Genomic DNA, 13,031 nt, shown 5'->3' on the forward strand with positions numbered 1-13,031 from the left:
TTGGCACAAGCCACTGGCAGCTATGGCATTGCCATTGTAGTCAAGGAGCTGGCAGGCCGGTGGAAGAATGCTTGGTCTGACACGGATGGTGTCGAGATCAGATTTTGAAATGAGATTCGCTGATGTGCCGGTGTCCATCTTGAACCGGATGCGAGCCTTGTTAACTGTGAGGACAGCACACCACTCGTCGTCCGGATCCACGCTTAGGATTGGGAGGTGTTTCACCATCTTTGAGAAAGGCAGCGTCTGCTTAGTAATGATGCCCACCCGGAATGGGGATTTGAGGCACTCGGCGTCAGGATCTGTTGGGCTGTTGGGGTCGGAGTCAGGCACAGCCTGCTGTATTGAACGGACTCTTCTGCGCCATGGCTGGGATCGCAGGATGCTGGACAGTGGAGCAGATCTGCAAAGGGCTGCATAGTGGCCAAGTTTGCCACACTGTAGACACTGTCGTGATTTTGCCGCACATTGCCGCTTTAAATGGGCGGAGCCACAATTCGGACACGTCATGGCGCCGACATCAGGACGTTCCGTGCGCCACCGCGCATGCGCAGTGCGGTCGAATGACGTACGCACCTGCGCAGGCTGGTCGTCGGTCTCGCCGTCCCTCGGTCGTGGCGCGCATGCTCGAGCCCGGGAAAAGCGCGCAAAATGGCCACTCTCATCGAGACTCAGGCCCTGCATTTGTGCGATGGCCTGCACCCGTTCCGCCTCGTGGGGGGTTAGCTTTGCCGTTTCCGCCGCCCTGATATTGGAGTACCGGTTGTTAGCGTGCTCGTGGAGAACGCATGTTTCGATGGCGATGGTGAGGGTGAGCTGCTCGACTTTCAGGAGCTGCTCGCGAAGGGAATCGGAGTGGACCCCGAAAACGATCTGATCCCGGATCATGGAATCAGTTGTCGAGTCTCAGTGACATGACAGCGCAAGGATACGGAGATGGGTCAAAATGATTGGAAAGGTTCATCCTTACCCTGAAGCCTCTGCTAGAAAACGTACCGTTCAAAGCTCTCGTTTACCTCAATGTCGCAGTGGCTGTCCAACTTCAGCAGGACTGGTTTAAACTTCATCTTGTCTTCGCCTTCAGCGAATGTAAGGGAGTTGTAGATGTGGATGGCGTGGTCCCCGGCTGTGGAGAGGAATAGTGCGATCTTCCTAGTATCCGATGCGGCCTCGAGGTTGGTGGGTTCGAGATAGAGCTGGAACTTTTGTTTGAAGATCTTCCAATTTGCACCGAGGTTGCCGGCGATGCTGAGCTGCGGAGGAGGGCGGACGTTTTCCATGTCACCGGATGGCTGTTTGCCGGTCAACGCTGATTCACTCAAGGTAGGTCATGGATGTATATTATGATAGTTCCCATTCCCCTGCCAAATTAGTTTAAACCCTCCAGAAGAATATTAGAAAACCTCGTTCCCAGGATATTGGTGACCCTCTGGTTCAGATGCAACCCGTCCTGCTTGTACAGGTCCCACCTTCCCCAGAAATCCGCTCCAATTATGCAAATACCTGAAGCCCTCCCTCCTACACCACTTCTGCAGCCACGTGTTCAACTGCACTCTCTCCCTATTCCTAGCCTCGCTATCACGTGGCACCGGCACCAAACCAGAGATGACAACTCTGTCTGTCCTGGCCTTTAACTTCCAGCCTAACTCACTAAACTCGTTTATTACATTCACACCCCTTTTCCTACCTACGTCGTTGGTACCAATATGCACCACGACTTCTGGCTGCTCACCCTCCCCCTTGAGGATCCTGAAGACATGATCTGAGACATCCCTGGCCCTGGCACCCAGGAGGCAACATACCTTCCGGGAGTCTCGTCCGTGCCCACAGAACCGCCTGTCTGTACCTCTAGAACATAGAACATGACAGCGCAGTACAGGCCCTTCGGCCCTTGATGTTGCGCCAACCGTAAAACCCCTCTAAAGCCCATCTACACTATTCCCTTATCGTCCACATGCTTATCCAATGACTATTTGAATGCGTTTAGTGTTGGCGAGTCCACTACTGTTGCAGGCAGGGCATTCCACACCCTTACTACTCTCTGAGTAAAGAACCTACCTCTGACATCTGTCCTATATCTATCTCCCCTCAATTTAAAGCTATGTCCCCTCGTGCTGGACATCACTATCCGAGGAAAAAGGCTCTCTGTCCACCCTATCTAATCCTCTGATCATCTTGTATGCCTCAAATAAGTCACCTCATAACCTTCTTCTCTCTAACGAAAACAGCCTCAAGTCCCTCAGCCTTTCCTCATAAGTTCTTCCCTCCATACCAGGCAACATCCTGGTAAATCTCCTCTGCACCATTTCCAATGCTTCCACATCCTTCCTATAATGCGGCGAACAGAACTGCATGCAATACTCCAAATGCGGCCGCACCAGAGTTTTGTACAACTGCAACATGACCTCATGGCTCCGAAACTCAATTCCTCTACCAATAAAAGCTAACACACCGTACACTTTCTTAACAACCCTCTCAACCTGGGTGGCAACTTTCAGGGATCTATGTACATGGACACCGAGATCTCTCTGCTCGTCCACACTACCAAGAATCTTACCATTAGCCCAGTACTCTGTCTTCCCATTATTCCTTCCAAAATGAATCACCTCACACTTTTCTGCATTAAACTCAATTTGCCACCTGTCAGCCCAGCTCTGCAGCTTATCTATGTCCCTCTGTAACTTGCAACATCCTTCTGCACTGCCCACAACTGCACCGACTTTAGTGTCATCTGAAAATTTACTCACCCATCTTCTACGCCCTCCTCCAGGTCATTTATAAAAATGACAAACAGCAGCGGCCCCAAAACAGATCCTTGTGGATCCTCTAAGTATTGAGTCCCCTATAATTCGCGCTCTCCTAATCTCCCCCCTTCCCTTCTGAGCCCCAGAGCCGGATCTCGTGCCAGAGACCCAGTCACTGCAGCCTCCCCCTGCTGGGTAATCCCCCCCAACAGTATCCAAAGCGGTATACTTACTGTTGAGAGGAACGGCCACGGGGTATCCCTGCACTGACTAATTCCTCCTCTTTCCACCTCTAACTGTTATCCAGCTACCTTTGTTCTCAGGTGTAACTATGTCCCTGTAGCTTCTATCTATCACCCCCCTCAGCTTCCCGAATGATCCTCAGTTTATCCAGCTCCAGCTCCAGCTCCCTAACACGGTCTGTGAGGAGCTGGAGATGGCTGCACTTCCCGCAGGTGAAGTCAGCAAGGACACTGGTGGTCTCCCTTACCTCGAACACTCTGCAGGAGGAACATTCCACTGCCCTAGCTGCCATCACCTCCACTTGATCTCCCAGTAATAAAGAAAAAAAAGTAAATAGCTGACCTGCTCACAGCACTGAGTCTTTTTTTTTAGGTTAGAGGAGGAGGGAGGGTGGGTGATGCTACACGTGTAGTGACTCGGGTTTCCTCACCATTCAAATTTATTGGGTAATACAAACCTTCCCAGGTCTCCCCGTGGCCGACTTCCGGTTTCTTGCTCCGAAAAAGTAAGTCAAAAATCCAAAACTCAACTTACCTTCCAGCTCTCCCCTCCAAAAATAACTACCCTCTGGGTCTGTACTCGGAGTTTCGAAGGATGAGGGGGGATCTTATTGAAACTTACAGGATACTCCGAGGCCTGGATAGAGTGGACGTGGAGAGGATGTTTCCACTTGTAGGAAAAACTAGAAGCAGAGGGCACCATCTCAGACTAAAGGGACGATCCTTTAAAACAGAGATGAGGAGGAATTTCTTCAGCCAGAGGGTGGTCAATCTGTGGAACTCTTTGCCGCAGAAGGCAGTGGAGGCCAATTCACTGAATGTCTTTAAGACAGAGATAGATAGGTTCTTGATTAATAAGGGGATCAGGGGTTATGGGGAGAATGGAGATGAGAAAATATCAGCCATGATTGAATAGCGGAGCAGACTCGATGGGCCGAGTGGCCTAATTCTGCTCTATGGTCTTATGGTCTTATGAAATTGGAACTGGCTCGGTCATAGAAGACAGAGGGTCGCAGTGGAAGGGTCTGTTTCTCAATGGAGAGCTGTGTCCAGTGTATTCCTCAGAGATCAGTGCTGGGACCTTTGCTTTTTGTAACATATATATAAATGATTCGGAGGAAAATGTGACTGGTTTGACTAGAAAGTTTGCGGACGACGCAAAGGTTGGTCGAATTGCGGACAGCGATGAGGACAGTCAGAGGATACAGCTTGATATCGATCGTTTGGAGACTTGGGCTGAGAGATGGCAGATGGAGTTTAATCCGGACAAATATGAGGTAATGCATTTTGGAAGGTCTAATACAGATGGGAAATATACAGTAAATGGCAGACCCTGAAGAGTATTGATAGTCAGAAGGATCTGTGTGTACAGGTACACAGGTCAAGAAGGCATACAGCATGCTTGCCTTAATCAGCCGGGGCACTGAGTTTAAAAATTGGCAAGTCATGTTGCAGCTTTAATACTAATAACCTTTATTGTCACAAGTAGGCTTACATTAACACTGCAATGAAGTTACTGTGAAAAGCCCCTAGTCACCACATTCCGGCACCTGTTCGGGTACACAGAGGGAGAATTCACAATGTCCAAATTACCTAACAGCACATCTTTCAGGACTTGTGGGAGGAAACCGGAGCACCCGGAGAAAACCCACGCAGACACGGGGAGAACATGCAGACTCCGCACAGTGACCCAAGCGGGAATTGAACTTGGGACACTGGTGCTGTGAAGGGCTAACCATTGTGCGACCGTTGGTTCTTATTGTTATTTAAATAAATATGGTGGAGCAGGTTTCGGCAAGAAGCTGATGCTTAGTTAATAACAATATCTTAAAATTGCTGTTTCAGTTAGCTTCATGCATTTCACGGTCCGCCTCATTGATGTGGAAAGAATGGTGTGAAGTTGTTCTGTTTACAGGATGAATACAAACTAAACCTGGCATTAAAATAAATTTTCATAGTTACAAATGCAAGTATCTTTTAAAAGATGTAATAATTGTCATGCAAGACCTCTGGCTTGAATATTAACTATTAAAAGTGTGGAATTGTATTATTTCAGCTATTATTTCTTGACAATTTTAAAATATAAAAAGTTTAAAAAATTTTAAATGTACTTTTCCTCGATCTCTTTTCTCCCCCTCTAAATCCAATATTTATTTTTCTGTATCTGATTTGAAATCGAATTCACCCAGTTACAAATAGGATATAATATACTATAAAATTGTAATATTATATAATATAATTATAGAACTTTAGTTAGGCAGCACTTGGAATATCGTGTTCAATTCTGGTTGCCACACTATCAGAAGGATGTGGAGGCTTTAGAGAGGGTGCAGAAGAGATTTACCAGGATGGTGCCTGGTATGGAGGGCATTGGCTATGAGGAGAGATTGGAGAAACTTGGTTTGATCTCACTGGAATGGAAGTTGAGGGCGACCTGATAGAGATCTACAAAATTATGAGGGGCATGGACAGAGTGGATAGTCAGAGGTTTTTTCCCAGGGTAGAGGGGTCAATTACTAGGGGACATAGGTTTAAGGTGTGAGGGGCAAGATTTAAAGGAGATGTATGAGGCAAGTTTTTTTACAGAGAGTAGTGGGTGCCTGGAACTCGCTGCCGGGAATTTATAAGGCGCGTCCTGAGAAATACATGAATAGGATGGGAATAGAGGGATATGGTCCACGGAAGGGCAGGGGATTTTAGTTTAGACGGGCAGCATGGTCGGTGCAGGCTTGGAGGGCCGAAGGGCCTGTTCCTGTGCTGTAAGTTTCTCTTTGTTCTTTGAATTTGATTTTCCCGGTAAATATTCACAAACCTTTACCATGAGTGCTGCTGATAAGAGTAGGTTTAATTACAATTGAAAGAGTGAGGTCAATAAATTTGTGGGATTTACTGGCTGTTCATGCCGATGGGAAATTCCGGTGCTACGCGGGCTCACGGGGTTCCCGGTATTGAGGGAATCTGTCAACAGGATATACAGTTGACAACAGTGGGAACGGTAGATCCTGCAGGCGGGCCGCCTCCACTGCAAAAAAGCACTCAGCGGGCTGGTCGGCAAATCCCACTCCTCTGAACCGGCTTAGTTTGAAGAATGTATATCAGCTGAGATACATTAGTTTAACAGACCCTGCATTACTGAACGTGAAAACGCCTGGCAATAGACATTGGTCTGAAAAGATGTTGAGCTGGCAGAACATGGAGCTTACATTATAAGTTGAGCATTGTCGTTGTATAATCTCGGAAGAAGGTTTGTTTTCCTCCAGTTTAGAAATCGCTTCATCGTTCCCAGTGCATTGTCATCCATCACTATCTGGTCTGTTGTCCACACCTCAACACCAATCAGAGCAATGCGAATATCCAGAGGTCTATAGAACTAGAGTGAGATTAAATATTTACAACACATAAAGTGAAATTATCCAAAGCAGTTGCATTATTTCAAAAAGCACGTCAGTCTCACTGTACTCTTTACCCCATACCCCTATCACACAGCACTCTTTACCCCATACCCCTATCACACTGCACTCTTTACCCCATACCCCTATCACACTGCACTCTTTACCCCATACCCCTATCACACTGCACTCTTTACCCCATAAACCCCTATCTCACTGCACTCTTTACCCCATACCCCTATCTCACTGCACTCTTTACCCCATACCCCTATCACACTGCACTCTTTACCCCATACCCCTATCACACTGCACTCTTTACCCCATACCCCTATCTCACTGCACTCTTTACCCCATACCCCTATCACACTGCACTCTTTACCCCATACCCCTATCACACTGCACTCTTTACCCCATACCCCTATCACACTGCACTCTTTACCCCATAAACCCCTATCACACTGCACTCTTTACCCATAAACCCCTATCACACTGCACTCTTTACCCCATACCCCTATCACACTGCACTCTTTACCCCATACCCCTATCACACTGCACTCTTTACCCCATACCCCTATCACACTGCACTCTTTACCCCATACCCCTATCACACTGCACTCTTTACCCCATACCCTTTCACACTGCACTCTTTACCCATACCCCTATCACACTGCACTCTTTACCCCATAAACCCCTATCTCACTGCACTCTTTACCCCATACCCCTATCACACTGCACTCTTTACCCCATAAACCCCTATCACACTGCACTCTTTACCCCATACCCCTATCACACTGAACTCTTTACCCCATACCCCTATCACACTGCACTCTTTACCCCATACCCCTATCACACTGCACACTTTACCCCATAACCCCTATCGCACTGCACTCTTTACCCCATACCCCTATCTCACTGCACTCTTTACCCCATACCCCTATCACACTGCACTCTTTACCCCATACCCCTATCACACTGCACTCTTTACCCCATACCCCTATCACACTGCACTCTTTACCCCATACCCCTATCACACTGCACTCTTTACCCCATACCCTTATCACACTGCACTCTTTACCCCATACCCCTATCACACTGCACTCTTTACCCCATACCCCTATCACACTGCACTCTTTACCCCATACCCCTATCACACTGCACTCTTTACCCCATAACCCCTATCACACTGCACTCTTTACCCCATAACCCTATCACACTGCACTCTTTACCTCATAAACCCCTATCACACTGCACTCTTTACCCCATACCCCTATCACACTGCACTCTTTACCCCATACCCCTATCACACTGCACTCTTTACCCCATAAACCCCTATCTCACTGCACTCTTTACCCCATAAACCCCTATCACACTGCACTCTTTACACCATAAACCCCTATCACACTGCACTCTTTACCCCATACCCCTATCACACTGCACTCTTTACACCATAAACCCCTGTCACACTGCACTCTTTACCCCATACCCCTATCACACTGCACTCTTTACCCCATACCCCTATCACACTGCACTCTTTACCCCATACCCCTATCACACTGCACTCTTTACCCCATACCCCTATCTCACTGCACTCTTTACCCCATACCCCTATCACACTGCACTCTTTACCCCATACCCTTATCACACTGCACTCTTTACCCCACAAACCCCTTTCACACTGCACTCTTTACACCATAAACCCCTGTCACACTGCACTCTTTACCCCATACCCCTATCACACTGCACTCTTTACCCCATACCCCTATCACACTGCACTCTTTACCCCATACCCCTATCACACTGCACTCTTTACCCCATACCCCTATCTCACTGCACTCTTTACCCCATACCCCTATCACACTGCACTCTTTACCCCATACCCTTATCACACTGCACTCTTTACCCCATAAACCCCTACCACACTGCACTCTTTACCCCATAAACCCCTATCACACTGCACTCCATACCCCATAAACCCCTATCACACTGCACTCTTTACCCCATACCCCTATCACACTGCACTCTTTACCCCATAAACCCCTATCACACTGCACTCTTTACCCCATACCCCTATCACACTGCACTCTTTACCCCATACCCTTTTCACACTGCACTCTTTACCCCTTACCCCTATAACACTGCACTCTTTACCCCATAAACCCCTATCTCACTGCACTCTTTACCCCATACCCCTATCACACTGCACTCTTTACCCCATACCCCTATCACACTGCACTCTTTACCCCATACCCCTATCACACTGCACTCTTTACCCCATACCCCTATCACACTGCACTCTTTACCCCATACCCCTATCACACTGCACTCTTTACCCCATACCCCTATCACACTGCACTCTTTACCCCATACCCCTATCACACTGCACTCTTTACCCCATACCCCTATCACACTGCACTCTTTACCCCATACCCCTATCACACTGCACTCTTTACCCCATACCCCTATCACACTGCACTCTTTACCCCATACCCCTATCACACTGCACTCTTTACCCCATAACCCCTATCACACTGCACTCTTTACCCCATACCCCTATCACACTGCACTCTTTACCCCATAACCCCTATCACACTGCACTCTTTACCCCATACCCCTATCACACTGCACTCTTTACCCCATAAACCCCTATCACACTGCACTCTTTACCCCATACCCCTATCACACTGCACTCTTTACCCCATACCCCTATCACACTGCACTCTTTACCCCATACCCCTATCACACTGCACTCTTTACCCCCATACCCCTATCACACTGCACTCTTTACCCCATACCCTTTCACACTGCACTCTTTACCCCATACCCCTATCACACTGCACTCTTTACCCCATAAACCCCTATCTCACTGCACTCTTTACCCCATACCCCATCACACTGCACTCTTTACCCCATAACCCCTATCACACTGCACTCTTTACCCCATACCCCTATCACACTGAACTCTTTACCCCATACCCCTATCACACTGCACTCTTTACCCCATACCCCTATCACACTGCACACTTTACCCCATAAACCCCTATCGCACTGCACTCTTTACCCCATACCCCTATCTCACTGCACTTTTACCCCATACCCCTATCACACTGCACTCTTTACCCCATACCCCTATCACACTGCACTCTTTACCCCATACCCCTATCACACTGCACTCTTTACCCCATACCCCTATCACACTGCACTCTTTACCCCATACCCCTATCACACTGCACTCTTTACCCCATACCCCTATCACACTGCACTCTTTACCCCATAACCCTATCACACTGCACTCTTTACCCCATACCCCTATCACACTGCACTCTTTACCCCATAACCCCTATCACACTGCACTCTTTACCCCATACCCCTATCACACTGCACTCTTTACCCCATAACCCCTATCACACTGCACTCTTTACCCCATACCCCTATCACACTGCACTCTTTACCCCATACCCCTATCACACTGCACTCTTTACCCCATAAACCCCTATCACACTGCACTCTTTACCCCATAACCCCTATCACACTGCACTCTTTACCCCATAACCCCTATCACACTGCACTCTTTACCCCATACCCCTATCACACTGCACTCTTTACACCATAACCCCTATCACACTGCACTCTTTACCCCATAACCCCTATCACACTGCACTCTTTACCCCATACCCCTATCACACTGCACTCTTTACCCCATACCCCTATCACACTGCACTCTTTACCCCATACCCCTATCTCACTGCACTCTTTACCCCATAACCCTATCACACTGCACTCTTTACCCCATACCCTTATCACACTGCACTCTTTACCCCATAAACCCCTATCACACTGCACTTCTTTACACCATACCCCTAGTCACACTGCACTCTTTACCCCATACCCCCTATCACACTGCACTCTTTACCCCATACCCCTATCATCACTGCACTCTTTACCCCATAACCCCTATCACACTGCACTCTTTACCCCATAACCCCTATCTCACTGCACTCTTTAACCCCATTACCCGCTATCACACTGCACCTCTTTACCCATACCCCTATCACACTGCACTCTTTACCCCATACCCCTATCACACTGCACTCTTTACCCCATAAACCCCTATCACACTGCACTCCATACCCCATAACCCCTATCACATGCACTCTTTACCCCATAACCCCTATCACACTGCACTCTTTACCCCATAAACCCCTATCCACTGCACTCTTTACCCCATACCCCTATCACACTGCACTCTTTACCCCATACCCTTCACACTGCACTCTTTACCCCTTACCCCTATACACTGCACTCTTTACCCCATAACCCCTACTCACTGCACTCTTTACCCCACCCCTATCACACTGCACTCTTTACCCCATACCCCTATCACACTGCACTCTTTACCCCATACCCCTATCACACTGCACTCTTTACCCCATACCCTATCACACTGCACTCTTTACCCCATAAACCCCTATCACACTGCACTCTTTACCCCATAAACCCTATCACACTGCACTCTTTACCCCATACCCCTATCACACTGCACTCTTTACCCCATAAACCCCTATCACACTGCACTCTTTACCCCATACCCCTATCACACTGCACTCTTACCCCATACCCCTATCGCACTGCACTCTTTACCCCATAAACCCCTATCACACTACACTCTTTACCCCATACCCCTATCACACTGCACTCTTTACCCCATAAACCCCTATCACACTGCACTCTTTACCCCATACCCCTATCACACTGCACTCTTTACCCCATACCCCTATCACACTGCACTCTTTACCCCATACCCCTATCACACTGCACTCTTTACCCCATAACCCCTATCACACTGCACTCTTTACCCCATAACCCCTATCACACTGCACTCTTTACCCCATACCCCTATCACACTGCACTCTTTACCCCATAACCCCTATCACACTGCACTCTTTACCCCATACCCCTATCACACTGCACTCTTTACCCCATACCCCTATCACACTGCACTCTTTACCCCATAAACCCCTATCACACTGCACTCTTTACCCCATAACCCCTATCACACTGCACTCTTTACCCCATACCCCTATCACACTGCACTCTTTACCCCATAAACCCCTATCACACTGCACTCTTTACCCCATAAACCCCTATCACACTGCACTCTTTACCCCATAACCCCTATCACACTGCACTCTTTACCCCATACCCCTATCACACTGCACTCTTTACCCCATACCCCTATCACACTGCACTCTTTACCCCATAACCCCTATCATCACTGCACTCTTTACCCCATACCCCTATCACACTGCACTCTTTACCCCATACCCCTATCACACTGCACTCTTTACCCCATAAACCCTATCACACTGCACTCTTTACCCCATACCCCTATCACACTGCACTCTTTACCCCATACCCCTATCACACTGCACTCTTTACCCCATAACCCTATCACACTGCACTCTTTACCCCATAACCCCTATCTACACTGCACTCTTTACCCCATAACCCCTATCTACACTGCACTCTTTACCCCATAACCCCTATCACACTGCACTCTTTACCCCATAACCCCTATCACACTGCACTCTTTACCCCATACCCCTATCACACTGCACTCTTTACCCCATACCCCTATCACACTGCACTCTTTACCCCATAACCCCTATCACACTGCACTCTTTACCCCATACCCCTATCACACTGCACTCTTTACCCCATACCCCTATCACACTGCACTCTTTACCCCATACCCCTATCTCACTGCACTCGTTACCCATAAACCCCCTATAACACTGCAATCTTTACCCCATACACTATATCACTGCACTCTTTACCCCATTAACCACTATCCAATGCACTCTTTACCCCATAATCCACCCTCTACTCACTGCAATCTTACCCAGAAACCCCCTAATCAAACTGACTCTTTAACCCATAAACCACTATCACACTGCAATCTTTACCCACTAACCCTATCCACTGCACTCTTACCCAACACCTACACACTGCACTTTCTTACCCCATATCCTATCACACGCACTCTTTACCCCATACCCATCACATGCAATCTTTACCCCAATACCCCTAACACACTGCACCTTTACCCCACCCCTATCTCACTGCACTCTTTACCCCATACACCCCTATCACACTGCACTCTTTACCCCATACCCCTATCACACTGCACTCTTTACCCCATACCCCTATCACACTGCACTCTTTACCCCATACCCCTATCACACTGCACTCTTTACCCCATACCCCTATCACACTGCACTCTTTACCCCATAACCCCTATCACACTGCACTCTTTACCACATACCCCTATCACACTGCACTCTTTACCCCATACCCCTATCACACTGCACTCTTTACCCCATACCCCTATCACACTGCACTCTTTACCCCATAACCCCATCACACTGCACTCTTTACCCCATAACCCCTATCACACTGCACTCTTTACCCCATAACCCCTATCACACTGCACTCTTTACCCCATACCCCTATCACACTGCACTCTTTACCCCATAACCCCTATCACACTGCACTCTTTACCCCATACCCCTATCACACTGCACTCTTTACCCCATAACCCCTATCACACTGCACTCTTTACCCCATACCCCTATCACACTGCACTCTTTACCCCATAA

At 48.2% G+C, this 13,031-nt stretch overlaps 1 protein-coding gene across 2 annotated transcripts in view; it reads right to left on the minus strand.

Moving 5' to 3' along the window:
* LOC119963785 (disintegrin and metalloproteinase domain-containing protein 12-like) overlaps positions 1 to 13,031 on the minus strand; it is a 247,970-nt gene that overhangs the window by 118,639 nt on the left and 116,300 nt on the right. For both annotated transcript variants that reach the window (XM_038793069.1, XM_038793070.1), the window contains exon 9: positions 6,190 to 6,356. In XM_038793069.1, coding sequence (XP_038648997.1) covers positions 6,190 to 6,356 — 167 coding nt within the window. The remainder of the gene's footprint in view (positions 1 to 6,189; positions 6,357 to 13,031) is intronic.

This window comes from Scyliorhinus canicula, chromosome 3 (assembly GCF_902713615.1).
Source record: "Scyliorhinus canicula chromosome 3, sScyCan1.1, whole genome shotgun sequence".
Lineage (NCBI taxonomy): Eukaryota > Metazoa > Chordata > Chondrichthyes > Carcharhiniformes > Scyliorhinidae > Scyliorhinus > Scyliorhinus canicula.